General features: G+C 35.5%; 2 protein-coding genes and 1 pseudogene across 2 annotated transcripts; 2 read left to right on the forward strand and 1 right to left on the reverse strand.

Annotated features, from left to right (window-relative positions):
* Positions 1-2830: 2830 nt before the first annotated feature.
* On the forward strand, positions 2831-4267 carry LOC147289992 (expansin-A4-like). The gene is made up of 3 exons (XM_086236631.1): positions 2831-3031; positions 3132-3450; positions 3648-4267. Exons 1-3 carry the CDS (start codon positions 2878-2880, stop codon positions 3955-3957), a joined length of 783 nt encoding a protein of 260 aa, XP_086092757.1. The 5' UTR covers positions 2831-2877; the 3' UTR covers positions 3958-4267.
* An 11539-nt stretch (positions 4268-15806) lies between these two features.
* Positions 15807-17185, reverse strand: LOC147289993 (protein FAR-RED IMPAIRED RESPONSE 1 pseudogene; annotated as a pseudogene).
* A 3128-nt stretch (positions 17186-20313) lies between these two features.
* Positions 20314-25055, forward strand: LOC147289994 (expansin-A4-like). The gene is made up of 3 exons (XM_086235567.1): positions 20314-20428; positions 20515-20897; positions 24909-25055. The coding sequence occupies exons 1-3, from the start codon at positions 20314-20316 to the stop codon at positions 25053-25055; spliced, it is 645 nt and encodes a 214-aa protein (XP_086091693.1).
* The last annotated feature ends 661 nt before the right edge of the window (positions 25056-25716 follow it).

Genomic DNA, 25716 nt, shown 5'->3' on the forward strand with positions numbered 1-25716 from the left:
TTATGGCACATTGAGTGGTAAAATTGTTTGCTTTAATGAGTTATTAATTTGGCACCTCATGATTAATTAAGGCATATAAAACCCCACAATCAAAGATTTGAATAATTAATCACTCTGTTTCATGCATGCAAGACCAAGCAATTATGCTTTGTTTGTTGTATGTTACTACTCATGAATGTACCAAACCTTCAAGAAACGTATTGTGCTTTTTGGGGTTTTGTTATTATTCTGAAAAATTATAGGAATTGCTTGCCAATTCAAAAATAATACATATATACGTACTATATATCCTTGAAAAGCTAGTTAGTAATCTATTATATACTTTTCTCAAATATTACTTTCACTAGAGAGATTATTCTTTATACTCTTCTTTATACAAGTATTTTGACTACTTCTTTATACTCTTTCTTTGTATCCAAATCCCTCATGTAAGAACCAATGAGGCTCTTTCGATCTATTCCACATATATAAGAAATGCATCTCATTTATAATTTTGGGTCTAAAAATCGCAAACGACTATCAGTTGTTGATGTATGTGAATTGTAAGACTCGTAATAGATACACACATATAAATATATATTAATATTGACAATCATTCATGTTAGCATTCATCTTTCACCAATTACACAAAAGCCAATACAACACACAATAAAAAAAAAACTTACATACATTTTACGTTTCTTTATCTAACCATTATCAATATTGGCAAGTCAGTTAATCAGCACTAATTAAAGGTGCTCAGAATCTCACAATCATTTGAACATAGGCTTTTATTGAAAGTAAAATTTTCAAATGACCATGACATACTCAGTTTTTTCAAAAACCAGTTTCTTAAATTTGTGTCCTGTAAAGTGAAAACAGACCCACCCAGTAAACCATTATTCAAGCATCCTTCGGTCACATGTCTTTGTATATTGTAGACTGCATAGTGAGATTTAATCATATATACACAACATTAACTACTATGGATAAGGTACGTAGTGGGTGATGGAATTAAAGTAGTTTCACACTTCACAGGTCCAAATGAGGCCAATAATGTCATATTTTAGCCACATAGCCATGCTAAGAAGTTAAAAGTCGATCTCTCTTGACTTGACTGAAGCTCAGTCACATTCTCTCTCACACACACACACACACAACACAAATGAATGAGCTTAGAAAACATGCATCAACTTTAGTTGTGGACAAAATGAAGGGGGAAGATAGCTTGGTGGCAATTCACATGCAGTGAGAAGCTTCATGGGACTGAATCCAATTGGGGTTTGGTGTGTGTTGTTGAACAACACAGCTAAATAATTTGCGATGACGTGGTGAATCTCTTAGATTTTGTTGATGGAAGAATTTAACTCGATCTAACTCTGTCAACCCAAATCCTTAATGCAAAAAGCAGCAAAGCATACCTTCCTAACTGTTTTTGAGGCTTTTCTCTTTAGTAACTCATCCCTTGTGCTAGCTGATAAAGTTATCCCATAATCTCTTAGATTATGGGATGAGGTTGTACTTATCTCTTATCCTTCAATTCTGGATCAATTGACATGGAATTAAAATGGATTAATAAAAGGCTTTCCTTTCATATTAGTTGGTGTACATTAATTGTATGTTCCTTTATTTATAAAACTTTTCTAATTTGTTAATTGGGTTAATGATAATCAAATATGATAAAAAGACTCAGGAGAAGATTTTCTTTCGTGTGACAATGAGAATCTCATAAACACTCATTATCTTTTATCCAGTACAAAATTTTGAAAAACTATTTTGTATTTACGTAAACTTGAATATTTTTACATCTATAAAAGTCTGAACTTAAAATATTTAATTTTACAATTCATTCCTTACTAATACTTTTATGATTAGGTCACCCATGTGGCTCTATTCCTACGCTATTTCATTGGTCATTAGCCTAAGAGCTTATAGGCTAATGACCAATGAAAAAAGGACAAAAAAAAAAAAAAGGTTTATATTTGTTTTTGGATTGGATTAGGTGACAAAGCAAACATATTTGACCCTACAAGAAGCAAGCAAGGCAGAGTAGTAGTAGAAGTGACGCAGGGCAATACTTAGTCCACCACTCCACCGTATATACCCACATGGATGGTGTATGCAGCAGCAGGCGTACCTACGACTGATGCACGGCGCAATACGAGGACCGACGAATGCGGAAGGAATGATTGGGCTCTGTTTTCCTCTTCTAGAAAAACTGGGGATCTATTTTCTGTAATACCATTGGCTTAAACTTGTTGCAGGTCCCGTTGATTATGGAATGAAATTAATAAATAAATTACATTCTTATCATAAATCAATAAAAGATGTACGAAAGAAGCATTGAATCCGTACCAATTGAGTACACACACCAAGTCTTCCCTCCTATTCAGTAGTCCACTATCCAAAAAAGTCCACAAAAAGAAAGAGAGAAAATCCAAGTCAGAAAAACCCGTAGTTGATGCCACAACTTGCAAACGAAGCAATGAAACAGGTTTTTTTCCATATGATCACAAAACATACCATCCGCCTTGAGCCTCCGACCTTGTTGACCCTACTTACTACATTTGCATCATCCCACTTTGCTTTTTCCACAAAACCCCATGCTAAAACTTGATAAAATAAAAGAATCCAAGGGTATTTTCGTCAGTCAAAATTAAACAAAGGGAAGTTGAATGGAATTACCGCCAAAAAGCTTTAACTACTGGAAGGAGACCAAGCAGCATTAATCAAGGTGACAATTTTTGTCACTTTTTGACAATGGGATTGGGTGCTCTTCACTTTCTTTGCCTCCATAAATACCACCTCCACCCCTCTCCCTTCTCCTCACTCACACCCAAAACCCCTCTAAGAAAACCCCATTTCCCTCTCTGCCTCCCAGAGCAGTAGTCAAAAGCAATGGCCTCCATGACTACTCTGCTCTGCATTGCTTCCTTCATAGCATTGACAACACAACTTGTCCAAGCCAGAATTCCCGGTGTCTACTCCGGCGGGGCATGGCAAGGTGCCCATGCTACCTTCTATGGCGGCAGTGACGCCTCTGGAACAATGGGTAAGTCACACATAACATAATTAATACTATAATTATCATTCTTCTAATTTCAATCAACGAATTCAAAGCCTAATGTGATTAATGGATTTGTGTGTATTAGGAGGGGCGTGTGGTTACGGCAATCTGTACAGCCAAGGCTACGGCGTGAACACGGCGGCGCTGAGCACCGCGCTCTTCAACAGCGGTTTTAGCTGCGGAGCTTGCTTTGAGATCAAGTGCGCCAACGAACCCCGTTGGTGTCACTCTGGTAGCCCCTCCATCTTTGTCACCGCCACTAACTTTTGCCCTCCGAACTATGCTTTGCCCAACGACAATGGCGGTTGGTGCAACCCTCCTCGCACCCACTTCGACCTCGCCATGCCCATGTTCCTCAAGATCGCCGAGTACCGCGCCGGCATTGTCCCTGTCACTTATCGCCGGTCAGTGCTCTCTATGTGTTTGATTTTCGGAAATTTTGAAAGCTGGTCTTTAAATCTCTAATGATGCAAATTTTAGCTAATTTTTAAATTTCTCTTGTTAAAACGACTCGTCGTTTGTAAGGCTGTTGAACCTATTAGTTGCTCAAGTAGTGACAATGACTTGAATGCCCTTGTGGGTGACTTTTTTGCTTGTGTAGGGTGCCGTGCCGGAAGAAAGGAGGAATCAGGTTCACAATCAACGGGTTCAAGTACTTCAACTTGGTTTTGATCACCAACGTCGCGGGTGCAGGGGATATAGTGCGGGTGAGCGTGAAAGGGACGAAGACTGGGTGGATGCCCTTGAGCCGCAACTGGGGTCAGAACTGGCAGTCAAATTCCGTCTTGGTTGGACAGTCACTCTCCTTCAGGGTCACAGGCAGTGACCGACGCACCTCCACTTCCTGGAACATCGTCCCATCCAATTGGCAGTTTGGCCAAACCTTCACTGGCAAAAATTTCAGGGTCTAATTCAGTTCAATTTCCCGCTTTAATATATCATTTTGTTTTTTATTTTTAATTTTTGTTTTTGGGTAAAGAGAGAAAAGTGTGATGAAATGAGAGAGAAAAAAGTACGTTGGTGGGGTTAAAGTTTTTTTTTTTTTTTGACTGGTGGTGACTGGTGGGAGGGTGAGAAAAGAAAAAGATGAAAATGGAAAGGTAAAAGTGAAGTTGTAAGTAGCTGAGGTGGCTGCAAAGGTCATGTAGCCCGCAGTTTGGTTATTGATCATAATGTATACTATAATTTATATTTTATAGACATGATCAAGTATTTTGCTTTTGATTTTGATTTTGATTTTTTTTTAATTCGTGTTGTGTGCTTTTACTCATAATCATGGACTTTGAAGGGATGTCTGCCACCAGCAGCTGAATAAGGAGAAACAATTTTCTATTAACAGTTTAAGATTATGCTTTTATGAGTTCATTAACAGCTGAAATGTTGCATCAAACTTTGTGTTCTGTATGTACCAAATATTGCAATAAAGAATAGAGTTCTTCTATGCTACGAAAATTGTATGATACAAAATTACAAATACATCTAATAGTACAAATTTCTAAACTTCAATAGTGAAATAATGAATTCGCAAAAAATGGGTTTGCATGAGACTAACCCAAAAATGGTGACTATATGCTGCACTGAAGTTCAACTCTTGGAGTTGAGTCTAGTTCTACATATATTTGGAGGGTTCTTAACTTCTTATCATACTATACTGGGGTTTCACATCACACAGGCTTTCACAGATAAAGTAATGAAGCAAATCCTAATTTTCTCTTAGCCTTGTAGTCCAGTCCTGTTGGAGATGAGAAGTAATGGAGCAAATCCTAATTTTATCTTAAGTCTTATATAGTCCATTTCTCTTGGCCTTGTAGTCCAGTCCTGTTAGTACATCTTCTTCTTAAGAAATCTCAGATTGAAGTATTGAACCCAAGAGTCGAGTGCTTAGGGGTAGTAGTCTAGACTGTTTAGTGCATGTTACAATGTTACATCATCCCCATAAAGAGATCTCACCCTAGAGTTCATCCTAGAGAAACAAGAGGGTTACTCATGTTATCTTGGCCCAACCATGGTCCATTAACACCAGAGAAAGAACCTGGTGTTAACAGATTAACCTGTAGATCATTTTCTATTTACACCAACCACCCTCTTGCACATCCAAAACTTTACTATACTCATCACACCTCCAAAACTTTATGCCTTTATGGTACTCATTTTATATGCAAATAGAAACTCTCCTAACCTTCAGCCCTCAGAAAAAATTTCAAGCTATTGTTCTGAGTTTTTTGGTTCCAAGTGAAAATTTCAGCTCATTTTACTCACTTTCGGGTATTGTATAATGGACAAGGATGCCCATGTGGCCATGTCATTATGTCCAGCAGCAGGAGCTTTCATCATCACTTTTAATATCATTTATTAACACTTGAATCAAAGTTTCATATAAACATTGTTTCATCCTTGCTCCATTTTCTAAAATAAGGCTGTGTAGACTAGTATAAATCATTGATGCCATAAACATTGTACTCTTAAATTTACTGTTTCTAGCATTTTTCACATGAATGTGTAGATTTGGTTGTACCACCAACAATGTGCATTTTAACCAACCTTCAAAAGACATGTTCTAGATTGCTAAGCTTTGCTCCAATATTGAACCCTTATATGTTTCGATCAAAGGCAAAGAAGATAACCAAGTAAAAAAAGAAGAAGATATAAATTGATTCAAGTTTAAGAAATGTGAGATGGTTGGGGTTTCCAGTGTTGGAGCATTCCCACTCAAGCCTCTCTCTCTGTAGTGACAGCCCCCATTACTGACTGACCTTCATGCTTTGGCTCCTTGGGAATAACCAAGAGTAAACTTGACATACATGTTTATACTAAATATCATACCCATTGGAGCTATAAGGTGTCCAGATCTAATTTGTAAAGCAAAGTGTGCTGCTGGCTGCTGTAGCATTCCAGCAGGATTGCCTGCACTTTCAAAATTCACCAAGGTGTGAATATAGCTCCAATGGAATCTCAGTAAGATTCTAATTGACCCTTAAAATGTCTGATTTAATGTACTAAAAAATTATGAACTTTGGAGGTGCAGAGATAGGCCAAAACCATCTTTGAAACCCTCAAACTCAGCCTTAATCAGACTATGCTGCAGAATTCCTGCAGCATGGTCCTGTCTTTGAGAATGCATAAAATCCTCATTTGAACTCTGATTTCTGTGAAATCAGCTTTGAAATTATCTTTGGGATGCTTATTTTAAATTGTAAAAAGATTGGATACAAAAATGAATGAAAACCCATGAGTTGTTACTTGTTATAGAACAGCTCAGTTTCACACACTCGCACAGTCGCACTTTAAAGTCGTCCTTGGAGCATTTACCCAAACACGTAGGCCTCGTTTGGTGGGCCGGGCCATGACCTATCATTTAACTTGTGTTTGGTGGGCGTACATGAATTTGAGACTGGACTAGTGGACTCTCACATGGGATAGAGTCCATAATAAGTGGGACTAGCTCACCCAATTAAGCTCATACCTTGGTGATTAGGTCACAACGGGACTAAACAGACCCGAGCTCCCTCGAAGCTGGGCTTACATGAAATGCTGATAGGCTCTCTCCCTCTCTTTCCTGTCTTTGAGAAAGCATAGAATCCCGATTTTCTACATTTACTTCGTACGTACAGCACCTAGCAGCCACAAGAGTATTAAAGACACACTTACACATTTTCTCCGTAATATTAGTAAAGTGATACTAATTCGAACTGTTATCACAACTTGTTGTAAAAACAATAATTTGCAAAGAGTATGGGTACAAATTGATCACAATTTTTACAAGGCTTGGTGTTTATGCAATTCTAAGAGAGAATATACAGAAAGAAACTTGCATGTACTCAAAAAGAACCGAGCATGAAAAGAGTGAACAATCAAATTTTGAGACATTCAAAAAATGTGCATGCTAGATCATACAAAGCCTCTTATTGATCGTATGTATCATGTTCTATAGTCAAATAAATTGTATGTTTGACATAGAAATTTTAAGATTTCTAAATTAAAATGTACAGCTTGTGTATGTATAAAATCCAACCAGCAAAATAAAAAGATTATTCAAGTTTTTAAAATTATGTGTTTTTTTGACATTTTCACTTGAATATTGTGAATAGAAGAGGAAAGAGAGAAATTATTATGCGTGGTATACTGGTATGATTATGATAATTTTTCAAAGAAATAAGGATATTGATGGAGAAGAGTTCGAGTTTCCTTTTGTGTCGTATGACTTGTATACTATCACTCTATCAGTCTATCACTATCAGAGTCAATAATCCAAAGTCTTCGACGGTTATTGAAGGGGCCCACTGATTCCGTCATTGGTGCCTCACTATCTTTGGGCTTCTGGCGGGCGCCGTGCAACTTTTCTTGTTGTAGGGTCGATGTGTGTATGCTTCTGTTGGACAAGCCCTGAGATTCGTCTCAATTCACACTTGGCCGGGTGCCCCGATTTTTAAAAATCAAGTATATTTAAGATGCCATGCGTGACGTCCACTTGAATGCTTTAACTTTCCTTATATCGAGCCTACGTGTAAAAATTAACAGTAGTGCTACATATACCACATTTTTATATCATAATTTTATACCACCTTATATGGTAACTTACATGGCATTCATACATTGGATACAAAAAAATAAAAAGAAAAACCCAAAAAGAAAAAGAAAAACATTGTCCAATAAAGTAATGACACGTCAGATGGTATAAAAATGTGGTATAAGAATGTGGTAAGTATAGCATTATTCAAAAATTAAATACTCAGTTTCCCTAAAACGTTTGTACTTTATATGTTCTAATTTGGAATGGTTTCAGTGAAAGAGAGCATTAGGGGTCGGCAATAGGGCGGGTTGGGTCAGCCCGGCCCAAATTTTTTGAACTCGAGTTGGGTTTGGACTTGAATTAGAGAGGTCTAATAGGATTTTCGGGCCGGGCCGGGCTGGTTTTAGGCCTTAATACACAAGCTTAAGGCTCGCCCATCGAGCTCGGGGCTTGCAGGCTTAGAGAGCTGTCACACCCCAATCCTGAATAAAATCTAATATCTAGGAGTGAAGCGTGACTTACGTCTTAATCGCAGATTTATAAAATTTTTTCTACAATTAAGACGTGAGAAGAAAATAAAAATAAAAATAAAATAAAATAAAATAAAATAAAATAAAATAATATAAAATAATTGAAGAGACTAAGTAAAGTGAAAATGAAAAATAGACTTTATTTAGCAAAATACTATTCCAAAAGTACCATACTAGATGTTCATCTTCTTATATATTACAATGTATTGTTAAACAAACAAAACATAGTACTCCAGCAAATTCTCTAAATTTCCCTTGGGTATTCCACATCATTGGTCATATTTCCGTCACCTGCATGATTTATTAGGGTGTGAGCTTTTAAGGCTCAGTAGGGTATATTGATCCCTCATGGCCAGTTATCACATTTAATCAATGTCTCAGTAAAATAAAATAAATACAGATAATGATTTCAATTATATGCAATGAGAATGTGTGTACTCACTCCTTAACCATTCCCGTTGACACATACCCAAGACAAACAGGCCTACACGTCCCATACCGTGCATCCTTCCACTGTGGCCCCGAATGTCCCAAGTATGAGCCAACACCCGTCCGTCCCTTAAGCCCAAATATTTTGAATATAATTAATTCCACTTTTTCTTCAATAATTCTTCCACAAATCATGAGATCACCAGGTACATCTCCCTTTCTCCATGGTATCTCTAATAAATCACAAGACCACCAAGTTCATCTCCCTCTCTTCTTGGTGTCTCAATTAATCATTTTCTTAACCTTGTTCACAATCACACTTTCCTTATGCACTTGTGATTATGCATGTAAAGTTAAACATTAATGCATGTATAGAGAAATTAAATAGTACATGCATAATAATAAATATCACAGACTTAGGAATTTCACAGTGCACACACAAGATTAATAATAAAAGCTTATTCACAAATATAGTGCACTTGATACATTTAATGAAGAAATAACATCACAAGTAATAAAGATAAATTATCACAAGAAAATAAATCACACAACATGACACAATGATTAATTGTAATATAGTCCAATCATTGGGGAAATAGAGACCCTACCTTAATCTCTTGAGCTCGAGTTCCTTCTTGGTCCGTTCCTATGTGTTCGGGTCTAAAAGTTAAAAAAAAAATAGTTTAGATATAACTTAATTAGATTTAAATTTATTTCACTCTCTTTTTAAGGAGAGTGTAACTCATACTCTAACTTAGAGGTGTCGGATTGACGCGAAACTTATACCATTGGACTCGTATCGAAAAATAGAGTTAGGAGGGTGAAAATTGGGCGAAAAAGGTCGCCGGAAACAGCCGCACGCGCCACCACGCGCCGGCGGTGCGAGTGGGGTGGCTGGCCGGGCACTGTTCATCGTCACTTTAAACAGCCCCTGTTTTTTTTCCAGATTTCCAGTTTTTTTATCTCATTTTTTACTCGACTTTTGACCTATCAAACGTTCACCAAATTGAGCAAACTTATACTTGTTTTAAAGCTCTACATCACCTCTTTACAACCATATAAAGAACATGAAAAACGGACGGTTAAAACTCAAGTTATAAGGCTCGAAAGGAGACCATACAAACATGCGAATTTTCTGGAAAAATTTCTAGATTTTTCATACTTGTTTGTTTTTCATTTTCCTTCAATTCCAAACCGCAAAACATGTTTCTAAGGCTATAATAAGGCTATCTACAACCTAATTTTTAGTTTTACAACATAAAAGAAAGGTGTGTAAATAAAATTATAAAACAACAAGTTTTAGAAAAAAAAAATTTGTTAAGGACACCCATGTTTCCATGGGTTCCTTAAACTCACCTTTTTTTATTCCCTCCTTGAGTTCTATAGAGGCTAAAAGCTGTGAGTTCCTACAGTAAAGAAAAACCATAGATGACAAAAAGAGATTAGTTTAGGGAAAGTTTAAAGAAAAAACTTCTAAGATAAAATTTCAGTTTCTAACCTCTCCTTCTCTAACACTTTCTAGTTCACTCTCCCACTCTCTCTCTCTCTCTCTCTCTCTCTCTCTGTGTTCTTTTCTCTGTTCAGTTTTTTTTTTTTTTTCTTCGTTGCATCCGTAGGTGTGAGCTCTTCACACCAGCCCTCTCTTATAATCCAACTTGTTTGCTGAAATTTGGTTAAGTTCATTGGCTCTCATCATTGCCTAGAGGTGACTCATCCCTCTAAGAAAAATCAAAACCATTGATCAAGGCTTATGTGTATATGTAATTAAGGGGATGGACGTTGGTATTATCTTCAAAGCCATTCAGATTTTTTTTTTTTTTTTTTTTATTTTTAAGTTGGGCTTTTCATCTCTTGTAAAACAATTGGGCTAAAGCCCAAACTTAGAAGTTTAACCCAAATTTTTAAAGCCCATAAATATTGTTATTATTTATTATTATTATTATTATTATATTTTTTTTTTTTTTTTGGACATTACAAGAGTTGGGCCGAGCTAGACCCAGAATGGGCCCAAAGTCTATTTACACACATATATATGTTTAATAAAAAAAATATAAGATTTTAGCTATATTGTGATGCGAACGTAAGACCTCACATAATAAGCTTCAACTCTCAATCAACTAAGCTAACTAGTTTATTTATCTAATTTGTGAAGTATAACATATTAATAGTTTTTTCGTTTGTTTACTCCAATAAATTATTAATATGTTTATTAAGTTATTATATAATACTATTATGTTAGTAATAGTGTAATACCATAAATAATAAACTTTTAAAATTATATACAACATTATAAGTATAATAAAACATAAATATATATGTGTATATAAAAATTTTATAATACAACTATAATTAAAGTTATTAAACCACGATCGTTCATTAATTCGACCATCGTTACCTCACTTTTACATCTCCGATTTAGCTAATTTTTTGCATAGATTATCTTTGAGTGGGGAACTAAAACATGAACGATTCGGATCGTTGAACACACGATTGAAATTTGAGCTTCTACATATAAATACACTTGAAGAGTATAATTATAATAACTTTTTCTTTGCAACCTTATCGTTTCCATAATTGTGAAGACCACAACGTGATTTCAACAATCTGAGTCGTTCATTTTCTATGTTCATAGTCAAAAATCATCATTTCAAAAAATCGATCAAATCAGAATTCATCTACCCATTCGATTATCATTAGAAAAACTACGATCGTTTATAAGTTGGACCACTATTACCTAACTTTTACATCTTCGATTGAGCTAATTTTTTGCAAGAATAATTTTTTAGTGAAGAACTAAAAAATAAACGGTTCGGATTGTTGGAAACACAATTGCATCGTATGTTTATAAAACATATGTAATAAAAACTCTAAACCTCAAACACTCACCAAATCTCAAATAATACTTTTAAAACAATCCAGACCCCAAATAATCCATTTAAATATTTAATACAAAACTTGAGATTCCTTATATATTAAATTATTAATACATTATATAAATTATATCAAAACTTTTTTATTGGGGTAAACAAATGAATAACTTATTAAATATATTATGATTCACAAACTAGACAAATAAACTAGTCAGTTTAGTTGATTAAGAGTTGAAGCTAGTTCTTTGAGGTCTCATGTTCGAATCAAAACATAGCAAAAATCTTACATTTTTTTTATTGAAGATATATATATGTGTGTAAACGGGCTTTGGGCCGGGCTTTGTATCGGGCTTCGGGCGGGCCTAATCGGGCCGGGCTTTAGGCGGGTCGTGGGCTTTAAGGAAATGGCCCAAGCCCAGCCTAAAAGACTTTCAGGCCAGCCCGGGCTGGCCCAAATTTCAGGCCAGATCGGACTTTGGACCCAATGGGCCCGGCGGGCTTTGGGCCTTGGGCTTTTTGATAAGGCCTAGAGAGCATTATGGCCGATATGTGTAATCAAATTAAACATTAGAATAAAGTTTTTTAAGTTTTGGATTTTCAATTTGATTTTGATTGTTTGATTTGCTTAAGCAGATAGAGGTAGTTGTTTAATCATGAGGGGAAGGTAAGAAAATAGTATGTGATTTATCTGTTTTGGCTTTTCTAAGTTTCTCAAGCAAGTGACATTATTTTTAGGGTTAAATATAAAAATGGTTTATGAACTTTACACTAATTCTCAATTTGGTCTACTAACTATAAAAAGTGTTAATTTGATTCACGAATTTTTTAAGTTATACCAAAGCAGTACAAAAGTTAACTTCTATCTAAAAATTAACGAAATTGGTCACATGAAAATGTGATGAACTGACTGAAATGCCCCTAAAAATGTGGTCACTTATTGTGCATATGACCAATTTTGGTTAAAGTTTTCGATGGAAGTTAATGTTTGTATTGTTTTGATACAACTTAAAAAATTCATAAACTAAATTGATATTTTTTATAATTAATCAATTAAATTGAGATTTATTATAAAATTTAGGCATAAATTCAATTTAGACACATAACTATATATGTCATTTCAACGGGGTCCATAAATTTTAAAATATTCAAATATACACCGATCTACTATCTAAATTGAAAAATGGACTTCCGTCCATTGATTCGTTGAGAGATCAATTAAAAGTCAGCTTGACTTTTGCTGACCGGGATTACTTGGCAACGTAGCGCCATCTCAGCAAACCTTTCTCACCAAATGAGCAACACGGCGACACCTGTCCACCTAACCCATGACACGGGCTTACAAACTAATCATCTCTTTCTCGCTCGTCGAACACATGTGAGAGATTTATATTTGAATTTGGAGAAAAACGTGATATTTTTGGAAGACTAAATAGTCAGGAGAGCGTTCGACGAGCAGGAAAGAGGTGATGGGTGTGTGGGCCCATATCAGGTGGACATGTGTCGCTTATTTGGCGGAAAATGTATGTTGAGTTGGTGCTACATCGCCAATTAATCCCGTTAGCAAAAACCAAGCTGACATTTAACTGATCTCTCAATAAATCGATGGACAGAAGTCTATTTTTCAATTTAGATAATAAATCAGGTATATATTTGAAATATTTTGAAGTTTATGAACTCTGTTGAAATGATATATATAGTTATGTGTCTAAATTAAATTTATGTCTAAAATTTATGAATTATTTTTATATTTAACTTTTATTTTTATTTATTTTTTAGCAGTGAACCCAACGATCCAGTCCAAATAACATTATCCTTCGAAGTCGGGACCAAGAAGACCAATATTGACACGCAATTAATATTTCGAGCTCACACGTCCAGAAGAGACTTCTTCTTCGAGAAGAATTTAAAAATCTGCTTAAAATGGCTGGGATAGGAAGATCGATGGACAAGGTTTTTATACGTGGAGATTGATAGATCTAGATCGACTAGATGATTTTATCTATTTAAAAAATTTTAGAAAACAGAATGAAGTTCATTAACTAGAAATGATACTAGAGGCTAGAGGCTAGAGGCTAGAGCATTCCAATACCTGCAACTCTTCTAATATATATTAATGCTAACTCTTCTAAAATTTAAGGAAAAGACGAAAATACCCCTGCCACTTTGACAGAAAAACTAACGGAGGTACTATTTTGACACAAAATGAAAGTTGAGGTACTTTTTTGCAAGTTTTCAAAGTTGGGGTACTAAGTTGATACAAAATGAAAGTTGAGGTACTTTTTTACAAGTTTTCAAAGTTGGGGTACTAAGTTGAAATAACATGTAAAGTTGAGGTACTAAATTGTAATTTGCTCTAATTTTTAATATTCTTTTTCTACCCCTCCTTGAAACCATCAGATAAAAGACAAGATACTCTATTTTTGCACACTAGTCATATTCTGTTTGTGCACTAGTCACTATGTACAAGAGAATACTCTGTTTTTGCTCTCTTTCAATTTTTATTTTTTCTCTTGTATGTTGGCTTGGTCAGTTAACCTTGGTTGTTTTATTTTTTTTTAATAATTTTGATCTATATTAAAAAAAAACACACACTATGTAGACACAATCACATAGTGTCTATTTGTCCCAATTGCATATAAAAATTTTAGAAATAAATTAGTTAAACGAAATTGGAGAATTTTTTTTTTATGATCAAACAAATTTGGAGAGTATATCATCTCTAAAGTGGCAAACAAAAAAAAAAATCATCTCTAAAGTTAAATTTAGTTTAGAGCTATATAGAGTATTCTAATTTATAGTCTCTTAATCACTAATAACAACTTCAATTTCTTGTTCATCGACTAATCATCTTTCTTTTTCTCCATATTCCACACCTAAAAATGACAACAAAAATTAATCATAAAATGGATTTAAATATAACATTAGTAGATAAAATATTATTAACATATTATAATTTTATACCTTAAAAGGTTTTCAAAATGTGGAATTACTACAAGATGCTTATAAGTTTCAAATCATATACCCACCTGCACCAAAAGTTAAAAATAAGAGCTTGAGAGTGATCATAATTTAATTTAAAAATATTAATATGCAAGAAATAAATATTGGACTTTTGTTATATCATCATTCTTTGGTTGTGGGGTTGTTGATTGATCAAAACAACCATGGGTTTCCGATGTCAACAAGCCATCAAAAGAACTAACAATGGTCGATGCCGGATTTATCTACATGTAAATCCACATGTGCATCATTAAAATATCAAGTGAGTTACATAAATAATAGAATTCATTATCTAAGTTCTTTTCATTTACCAATATTTATAACACTATCTCTTACCATATCATGTAGAGATCCTTGATTATTTTGAGAAATATCAAAAGTTTCATTTGTTGAGCTTGCATGTCCCTGTATTATAAAAAGTTCACTTTAGAGTTATTTGGAACTTGTTCAAATGTATACTAATAAAATGATTGAGTCACTTTGGTTTTAGAAATAAAAAAATTGCGTGAAGGATAATTGGAATATCTTTCTTTTCCATGAACTTTCCATTGATTACTGGGCACTTCAATATTCATATCGGCCTGAAAATGTATAAGCAAAGATAATTTTTAAGTAAGAAGAAAGACAATTAAAAAAATATAGAGTAACACGATTAAGGTCTTACACTAACTTTTTTTGACCTGTTGCATTTTCTCTTATTTATCTTCTCAATTCCATGCTTTATTCATTTAGGAGCTCCCTTTGTCTTTACAACTTATGAGTCATGCACATGTATTGCACAATTGCTATTGTGAACATTCTTGTCATCTTCATCATGAAGTCCACGGGATTGTTCCAACCATTTGAGAGATTGATTAGTCATTGCACATTTTTTCAAAGCTTCTTTCATTGCAAGATATGCAATTTCAAAACTCTCTTGAGATATTGACCCCCTCCTTACTCAACTTAGTAGCTTCTTGAAATAATTCATCAAAACATTGCTTCTTGGATTGAACATCTTTTGGGATATGTTTTATAATATACATACTCTTCACATCTTTAGTCCATCTCTTTAATATATAAGGAGATGAGATATGAAAAATCCTCAAAGATTGGAATACAACAATAGCATGTCTACAAAGAAGCCCGTTATATTCAAATAGTCGACAAAAACAATAAATCTCCTCCTTTCTTGCATCCCATACTACCATGAACTCCTCATTTTTTTCAAAGTCTCTAACCTTGAAAGTTTGGGTCATATTGTCTTCCTTTTCTTTTTTAGAATAACATCCTGCAGCTCCTAAAACCTCAACTTGAAACTTTTTAAAAACTTCATGTGTATAAACCATGGACATTTGTTTTTCAAAAGGTGATGGCGACTTCAAAATAGGTTCTTTGTGCCATGTTCTAAAATCTGCTGAAGCCTTTTTTTCTTGCCTATCTTAGAGAGCCACCTTGTATTGCTCAAAAAACTCTTTCAAAGTAGTCTTTTTATTCACATATTTATCAAAAAAAGATTTTATACTTTCAGAACGTTGAGTTGTAGACATTCCAGCAAAGAATGTGTCTTTCATGTAAGTGGGCACCCAATATGAACGATCTTCAAACAATGATGCAAGCCATTCATTTTCTTGAAGCTCAAATCTTTCAATCATGTCCCACCATCTTCTCTCAAAGTCTTCACATGACCATGAATTGTAAATGCAATTATTGAAGATCCTTATAAAATTCTCATGCTTTTTAATTACATGGCCAATCTTTTCATGAATTTTCCTTAATATATGCCATAAACAATGTCGATGTCGTGAACTTGGAAATACTTTTGAAATGGCTGCTTTCATAGCTTTGTCTTGGTCAGTTAGTATAGAAGTTGGAGGTTTTCCACCCATTGCTCTAAGCCATGTTTGCATTGTCCATTCAAATGTGGGTATATTTTCACGTGAAAGCAATGCACACCCGAGTAGCGTAGATTGAAAGTGATTGTTCACACCAATAAATGGAGCAAATGGCATATTATACTTATTTGTGAGATATGTGGTATCAAAGGAAACAACATCCCCAAAAATCTTATAGTCTTCACGACCCTTTCCATCAACCCAAAAAACATTTATCAAACGTTGATTTTCATCTAAATCCATTGCATAAAAGAAATTAGGATCTTCTTCTTGCATATGCATAAAATGCTCAAGCATAGCTTTAGCATCCCCTGATGCTAGTTCCAAACGCCTCTCTTTATCAAAAAGATTTCTCATATCTTTTTCAATAAATCCAATGTTTTCATATCCCCCATGTTGTTTGGCCATTGCGTTTTCACACCAACTGCATGTAAATCTTCAATACTATTTTTGTCAAGAGAGGATATATTCCTATGACATGGAAAATAATGTGCATATTCAGGAAATAGTTCATGATTGTGCTCTTTGATAAAATTATGAACTACCCAATTTCCATCTTTCCTTATTTTCACATGCAAAGTTGCTTTACAATCTATTTTAAGGCAAGGTCTTGGATTATATGCATTATAATCTTATTTCTTGCCATGCCTTGTACAAGCAAACTTCACATTTATAAATTCTCCGGATGCCTTTTGTGATCGACGACTAGCTTTAGTTGAGGCACCAAATCCTATAGATTTGGCATACTTTAAATAAAATGATTTTGCTTCTTCATGTGAAACAAACTCCATACCAATATAAGGTTCTAAAACTTTGTCCTTTTCATCACCATGTTCTTCCACATCTTTTAAATTTTCATCAACATATACATCATCATCCTCATCACACTCTTCAAAATCTAAGTTTAAATCAATATTTAAACTCATAGTTACCTATTGAAATGCCAAAAAAAAAAAAAACAAACAATTATAAAACAAAAATAGCCCAATCGATAGATATAAATACCATATAAATACAATATTTATTAAAATTATATAATAACTCAATGCTATGAACACCTAAAAAAACCATATATATATAACTCAATATTAAAAACAACTAATTATTTTCATGATGCTATATCAAAAATCATTAGAAAAACATGCATTACCTTGAAAGAGAAAGTTGAACACTGACTGCTCCCCAGAAAAACACCGACTACAGTTCACTTTGTTCTAGTGTTGTAGAGTTTTTTGTTGTTTGAACGATGTTTTCTTTCTTTCCTTGTATATGGCTATTGAGGTAAAACCGTGAAATAATAGAGAATAAAAGTGTGTGACAGAGAATAAAAATGTGTGATCTATTAAACTTGTCTTCACAAAAAAAAAAAAAAAAAGGGTAGAAAAGGAATGTTAGAAACTAATCTGCAACATTAAATGCATCCTCTGCAACCTTTTTGATTTCCAAAAAACTTAATTTAATATAATATACCACTACTCATATCAATTAACTTTTCACTTGTAGCCGAGTTTTAAAAACAGTCGAGTTTTTTTTTTTTTTTGACCAATTTAAAAACAGTCGAGTTTAGTCGACTGTGAGTAGCAAACCTCCTTTCACATTAGGTGACGATAATTTTTCGACAGTGCCGACCAAGACAGCGACAGATGATTCCGCAATATTATCATTTCGTCATATTCAGTGATTAAATATTTGATTTCTTTTAATGAGATATCTTCATGGCCCAAAAGGACAAAATCGTTGAAAATTTCCAGTGGTCAAAATCGTTGAAAAATCTATACAAGCAAATTACTAGAAAAGAAACATTAACTTAGATTTTTAAAATCTATTAAAATCCTTTAAATCTAAATTAGGAGACTCTTAACTTATCAACAATTCCCTCTGAGTCCCTGACGTCGTTATAAAATCACACGCTCTGCCTTCTCCTCACTGATCAGACCAGAAGTCTGTCCGAGAAAACCCACGAACCACCCCCTCTCTCCCAGAGCAGCAAAAGCAATGGTGGCCATTTCTACTCTGCTCTCCCTTGTTTCCATGGTCCATTAACACCAGAGAAAGAACCGGGTGTTAACAGATTAACCTGTAGATCATTTTCTATTTACACCAACCACCCTCTTGCACATCCAAAACTCTGCTATACTCATCACACGTCCAAAACTTTATGCCTTTATGGTACTCATTTTATATGCAAATAGAAACTCTCCTAACCTTCAGCCCTCAGAAAAAATTTCAAGCTATTGTTCTAAGTTTTTTGGTTCCAAGTGAAAATTTCAGCTCATTTTACTCACTTTCGGGTATTGTATAATGGACAAGGATGCCCATGTGGCCATGTCATTATGTCAAGCAGCAGGAGCTTTCATCATCACTTTTAATATCATTTATTAACACTTGAGTCAAAGTTTCATATAAAAATTGTTTCATCCTTGCCCCATTTTCTATACATTATTAACACTTAAATTTACTGTTTCTAGCATTTTTCACATGAATGTGTACATTTGGTTGTACCACCAACAATGTGCATTTTAACCAACCTTCAAAAGACATGTTCTAGATTGCTAAGCTTTGCTCCAATATTGAACCCTTATATGTTTCGATCAAAGGCAAAGAAGATAACCAAGTAAAAAAAGAAGATATAAATTGATTCAAGTTTAAGAAATGTGAGATGGTTGGGGTTTCCAGTGTTGGAGCATTCCCACTCAAGCCTCTCTCTCTGTAATGACAGCCCCCATTACTGACTGACCTTCATGCTTTGGCTCCTTGGGAATAACCAAGAGTAAACTTGACATACATGTTTGTACAAAATATCATACCCATTAATTGGAGCTATAAGGTGTCCAGATCTAATTTGTAAAGCAAAGTGTGCTGCTGGCTGCTGTAGCATTCCAGCAGGATTGCCTGCACTTTCAAAATTCACCAAGGTGTGAATATAGCTCCAATGGAATCTCAGTAAGATTCTAATTGACCCTTAAAATGTCTGATTTAAGGTACTAAAAAATTATGAACTTTGGAGGTGCAGAGATAGGCCAAAACCATCTTTGAAACCCTCAAACTCAGTCTTATTAAACTTATTAAATATGTTATGATTCAAAGACTAGACAAATAAACTAGTTAGTTTAGTTGATTGAGAGTTGAAGCTAGTTTTGTGAGCTCTCATATTTGAATCAAAACATAGCCAAAATCTTATATATTTTTTTATTGAAGATATATATATATATATGTGTAAACGAGCTTTGTCCCGAGATTTTGGGCGGGCCTAATCGGGCCGGGCTGTGGGCGGGTCATGAGCTTCAAGGAGATGGCCCAAGCCTAGTCCAAAAGACTTTTGGGCAGGACTGGCCCGACCCAAATTTCAGGCCAGATCGGGATTCGGACCCTACGGGCCTGACGAGCTTCGAGCTTTTTAGTGAGGCCTAGAGAGCATTACGGCCGGTGTGTAATCGAATTAAACATTTGAATAAAGTTTTTTAAGTTTTGGATTTTCAATTTGATTTTGATGGTTTGATTTGCTTGAGTAGGTGGAGGTAGTCGTTTAATCATAAGGGGAGGGTAAGAAAATAATATGTGATTTATCTGTTTTATTTTTATTTATTTTTTCGCAGTGAATCCACCGATCCAGTCCAAATAACATTATCCTTCGAAGTTGGCACCAAGAAGACCAATATTGACACGCAATTAATATTTCGAGCTCACACGTCCAGGAGAGACTTCCTTCGAGAAGAATTTAAAAATCTGCTTAAAATGGCTAGGAAGATCGATGGACAAGGTCCATTAGAGAGACTCTCGATGGGGGCATGCCAAGTGCGGCATCTCTCAACAACATGAGGTGGGGTCCACATAGTACAAGATTTAGTCGGTTCATTAACTAGAAATGATACTAGAAGCATTCCAGTACCTGCAACTCTAATATATATTAATTAACAATTCGCTCCGAGTCCCTGACGCCTCGTTATAAAATCGCACTCTCTGCCTTCTCCTCCTCACCGATCAGAGCAGAAACCTCTCCAAGAAAACCCACGAACCACCCCATTTCCCTCTCTCCCCCAGAGCAGCAAAATCAATGGCCCCCATTGCTACTCTGCTCTCCCTTGTTTCCCTCATAGCAATGGCAACTACCCTTGCTGAAGCCGGGGATTACTACGGATGGTCACGGCAGGACGCCTCCGCAACAATCGGTAAATCACACCACATACCACATAGAGAATAAATATCATGATTTTTCTGTTTTTGAGAAACTAATTATGCTTAATTTGTGTGTTAGGAGGGGCTCCTCGGAACCAAAATCTCAACAGCCAAGGCTACGGTGGAGATACGGCGGAGCTTTTCAACGACCGTTTGAGCTGCGGACCTTGCTCTGGCATCAAGTGCGCAAACGGTCCCCATTGGTGTACCTCCATCTTTGTAACCGCCACCAACTTTGTTACCAACGACAATGGAGGTCCTCATCAGGCCCACTTCCACCTGGCCATGCCCATGTTCCTCAACAACGATGAGAACCGCCCCTCCTTCAAGTACTTCAACTTGGTTTTGATCGCCAACGTCGAGGGTGCAGGGGATGATATGGTGCGGGTGAGCGTCAAAGGGACCACGACTGGTTGGATGCCCTTGAGCCGCAACTCGGGTCAGAACCGCCAGTTGAACGCCGTCTTGGTTGGGCAGTCACTCTCCTTCAGGGTCACAGGCGGTGACGGACGAACCACCACGTTTCGCAATGTTGTCCCATCCACTTGGCAGCTTGAAGATACCCATTCCGGCCATTCGCCCGTACCCAAAATACCCAAACACGTTCCACATCGTAAACTATATTGGAGGTCGGGTCCTGGGTTTGGGACCCAGAGTCTACCATCTGAGCTCCAAGCTCCCGAGTCTGAAGCGCCAAGTCCCTGAGGCCAAACTTTGAAGAAATTTACAGTGTAATTCAATTTTCTCCGTTAAACAATATCATTTTGTTTTTATTTTTATTTTTGGAAAAGGGTATGTCAGTATGTGTTAAACACTTTGTTTTTAAGTGAGTATTTTGCTTTTGATTTTGTTTGATGTTGTTCAGATTAAGATTATGCTTTTGAAACTCATACAAGCTGTTTACACTTCAGTTATATGAGTTATTTACACTTGTTTAAGACAGATTCTAGACTGTTAATCTCTGCTCCAACAGGAACATACATTGTCATAGGCAACAGGATCCAATCGAACCCTTAAATTTCAGCAAAAGGCAAATAAGAGAACCAAGTAAAAACAGAGCAACGACACAAATTGATTGGAATTGAAGAAATGTGAGATGGAATCAGTAGACAAACGGGACAAATTGAACCCGCCATCTGTGGATACCATATCTACGATTGTCTGGCCGCTGCCTAATCCCCACCAAAACGGTGGGAATCGGGCGTTCTCTGTAAGCACTGTGGTCTCTACGAGGAAGCGAACCAAAATCGTTTACTCTAAACAAACCAAGTGCATGCCTAAAAGGCTAAACAACAAAAGAAAAAAAAAATTGAAAACAAGAAAAAAGAAAAAAGGGGCTCATATCAAGTGTATAGTTTGAAAGATCTGTCATTGTGGGTGAAACCCAATTGGAATGGGAAGAAAAGAGAGCAAAGAATTTTCCAGACGCAAAAAGCCTGCCTTTGGGTGAAAAGAGGCGGCGAGTGTTTCTGGTTTCTTTGCCCTCTTTCCTCTGACTACTACTCACCTTCCTTGGGGCATTTTCTCAAACACTTAATACTCACTTTTAAAAACTGCACCTACGGGGGGGTTTATATGGTTGAACTAACTAGCAGCCACAAAAGTATTATAGGCACATTTACACATTTTCTCCATAATCTAGTAAAGTGATACTAATTCTAACTTGTACCATAACCACCACGTTAAATGTAGCATGGGTTGTATCACAAATCACAATAGTTGTAAAAACAATCTTGCAAAAATATGGGTACACAATATTAACAAGGCTTGGTATTATATTATGCAATTGTAAGAGAGAATATACAGAAAGAAACCTTGCATGTACTCAAAAAGAACCTAGAGCATGAAAAACGTGAACAAACAAATTGGGTTTTTATATTAAAGCAGCTTGTGTATATGTATAAAATTCAACCAAACCAAACAGAGTTAGGAACTTAGTGATAAGCTTCTAAATAACAATAGAAATGGGAGATCTCCAGTGTACATTCATCAGAATTCATTTATGTCATCAAGCTTGCTCTTCTTAAAGAATTACAAAGCTTATATAGGTAGTTATGGAAAATTGCTAGAAGCTGAGAATATTCCTACACAAATCAGCAAAATAATTAAAACGGTGCGTTTGATCTAGTGGGCAATGTGATAGGACAAATGGGCTGCTTTGATATGGGCTTGAGTAGAACAGGCCCAGGTTGGGATCTTACCAGTTACCACTTAGGAATTTTTTTTGGCCAGGTACCACATAGGAACTTTAAAAACTAGGAGTTGTGTAGTTAAGGTAACAAGGTTTGGCAGGGATAAACACTAAACAGATTATTCAAGTTTTTAAACCGAGTGAAAATTTCAACCCATTTTACTCACATTGTGCTACACCTTCCTCTTTTTAAGAGAGATGCCATCTACCCTAGGTGGTAGAGCTGATTGGCGACCTTGAAAATTAGCCTTTGAGGTGTAATCCACCACATAATAAGCCAGAAGGAGTACTTGGAGTTTCAGGGCAGTGAGTCAGTGACGGAGCCTCTTTAAAGAAATCCAAACACGCACCCAACCAAAGTGGGATGTCAGCAACATTAATTTTTCTTCAAATCATTTGAGGCATAATCAACCACATAACTCCAGTTCACTAATTGTTTACCAGCCCTTCAGTTTATCCCTCCCACCCACAGAATCATATACATATAGAGAGCTAGAAAAAACATTGAATACCTATCTTCAAGCCATTTCCATCTTCTGTTTCTTTATTTTCCATTGCTTCAGAAGAAATTCAGCTCCCTCTTTCAGTTTAGCCCTTCGTCCGGCAGCAAAGTTCCACAATTCTGAAGTTATATACCTCCCACTTGGGTTGTATTGATTTATCTCCATTAAAGCTGTTGTCACAGCGTTATAAACTTCATCACCCAATTCATTCTTCAAGTCTTTCCATTTTTCATCTTCATCATTTATAAATTCCTGAACCAGTGACATTGATCTCAAGTAAACCATAACAAATTGAAAAGGAAGCAAGGTAGCAAGGCACAAGCACCAAGTGTTTCACTAGGAAAAGCACAGAGAGCCAACAGAGTATGATTAAAGCTTTACTTTTTTTTTTTTTTACTGAATTAAATGCTTCAATACTAGCATAAGACTGGAAAATACCTGGACATTTCATAGAATTTACTATATTTTTAATTTTTTTTTCTTCTGTCAAAGCACATTTACCAACCAAAGTAATATGTGCAGGATAAATGCATTGTATGTTTAGACGGTGGAGCACTATCATTCTTAGATTTGTTGATGGTGATGGGTATGTTTGAGAACGGTTTTTTGATATTGTCAGTGTTCAAGATACAGCAGCTTAACTCTTAAAACAGAGATATGCAAAGTTTTTATCCAATATGACTTCCAAGTGGAAAATATGCGTGGTCAAAAATATAATGGTGCTAATAATATGTATGGTGTATAGAATGGATTACAAACATTATTTCTCAATAATTGTCCATATGCATATTATGTGCATTATTTAGCTCATTGTCTACAACTAGTTTTAAATGTGACAGTTAAAGATGTGCAAGATTTTTACCTTTTCTTTTCAAAACTAACTTCCATTGTGAATATTGTTGGTTCTTCTACCAAGCGTGCTTCTAAGTTAAGATATACTCAAATAGCTAACCTTGCAGAAAAGTTAATTAGAATCCGAAGATCTTGAGACTGACATTGGGCTTAATCAGACTTGTTCTTTGAGCCGAGTTGGAACTACTCGGTGGAACAAGTTCTTGAAAATTTGAAGGATCATGGACTCAATGGCACTATATGTGGGGAGGCGAAAGGTGTTTATATAGCATTGAGGTCCTTTGAATTTGTGTTTTGCATGCATTTGATGAATAAAGTTATATAAATCACTAATTTTTTTTCTCAAGCATTGCAAAGAGAGTCTCAAGACATTGTGAACACTTTGAATTTAGTTTCAAATACAAAATTGCAATTGCAAAAGTTGAGAGAACATGGTTGGGTTACTTTTCTTCCAAGTGTCCTATCATTTTGTGAACACCATGACATTGATATGCATGATAAGAGTGCTCGTTATAAGACAGGTACATGTTGTTCTTGCCAACAACAAAATCTTATTACAATTGATCATTATTATCGAATTAATATATTTAATACTATAATAGATTTTCAATTGGTTGAGTTAGATAGCAAATTCATATAAAGAACAATGGAACTCCTTATTTTTAGCTCAGCATTGGATTCTAGTGATGAATTTAAGTAATTTAATATTGACAAAATATGCATGTTTGCTGAGAAATTTTATCTTCAAGATTTTACTAAATCTGAAATATTGGCTTTAAGACAACAATTGGAATATTATGGGTTTGATGTAATTTCTTAGTCACAATTTCAGAATTTATCTTTCTATTACTGCATTATGCAGACGATTAGTTGAAACAAATGTGACCAACGCACAGAACTGGCAGTCAAATTCCGCAACTGGGTCAGAACTGGCAGTTAAATTCCGTCTTGGTTGGACAGTCACTCTCCTTCAGGGTCACAGGCAGTGACCAACGCACCTCCACTTCCTGGAACATTGTCCCATCCAATTGGCAGTTTGGCCAAACCTTCATTGGCAAAAATTTCAGGGTCTAATTTTCAGGTCAATTTCCCGCTTTAATATATCATTTTGTTTTTTATTTTTAATTTTTGTTTTTTGGTAAAGAGAGACAATTGTGATGAAATGAGAGAAAAAAAGTACGTTGGTGGGGTTAAACCTTTTTTTTTTTTTGACTGGTGGTGGGAGGGTGAGAAAAGAAAAGGATGAAAATGGAAGGGTAAAAGTGAAGTTGTAAGTAGCTGAGGTGGCTGCAAAGGTCATGTAGCCCGCAGCTTTGGTTATTGATCATAATATATACTATAATTTATAGACATGATCAAGTATTTTGCTTTTGATTTTTTTTTTTTAATTCATGTTGTGTGCTTTTACTCATAATCATGGACTTTGAAGGGATGTCTGCCACTAGCAGCTGAATAAGGAGAAACAATTTTCTACCAACAGTTTAAGATTACGCTTTTATGAGTTCATTAGCAGCTGAAATGTGGCATCAAACTTTGTATTCTGTATGTACCAAATATTGCAATAAAGAATAGAGTTCATCTATGTACGAAAATTGTATGATACAAATACATCTAATTAATAGTAAAAATTTCTATACTTTAATAGTGAAATAATGATCTCGCCAAAAATGTGTTTGCCCAAAAATGGTGACTATATGCTGCACTGAAGTTGGACTCTTGGAGTTGAGTCTAATAC

Source organism: Dryas octopetala, chromosome 3 (genome assembly GCF_963921425.1).
Source record: "Dryas octopetala chromosome 3, drDryOcto1.1, whole genome shotgun sequence".
Lineage (NCBI taxonomy): Eukaryota > Viridiplantae > Streptophyta > Magnoliopsida > Rosales > Rosaceae > Dryas > Dryas octopetala.

Bases quoted from the DNA above. Each gene is read 5' to 3' on its own strand.
- LOC147289992 (XM_086236631.1), top strand. From the start codon at position 2,878: ATGGCCTCCATGACTACTCTGCTCTGCATTGCTTCCTTCATAGCATTG. The intron at 3,032-3,131 runs GTAAGTCACACA...TGTGTGTATTAG, and splicing joins TGACGCCTCTGGAACAATGG to GAGGGGCGTGTGGTTACGGC. The intron at 3,451-3,647 runs GTCAGTGCTCTC...TTGCTTGTGTAG, and splicing joins GTCCCTGTCACTTATCGCCG to GGTGCCGTGCCGGAAGAAAG.
- LOC147289994 (XM_086235567.1), top strand. From the start codon at position 20,314: ATGGCCCCCATTGCTACTCTGCTCTCCCTTGTTTCCCTCATAGCAATG. The intron at 20,429-20,514 runs GTAAATCACACC...TTTGTGTGTTAG, and splicing joins GGACGCCTCCGCAACAATCG to GAGGGGCTCCTCGGAACCAA. The intron at 20,898-24,908 runs GTCTTGGTTGGG...CAACTGGGTCAG, and splicing joins AGAACCGCCAGTTGAACGCC to AACTGGCAGTTAAATTCCGT.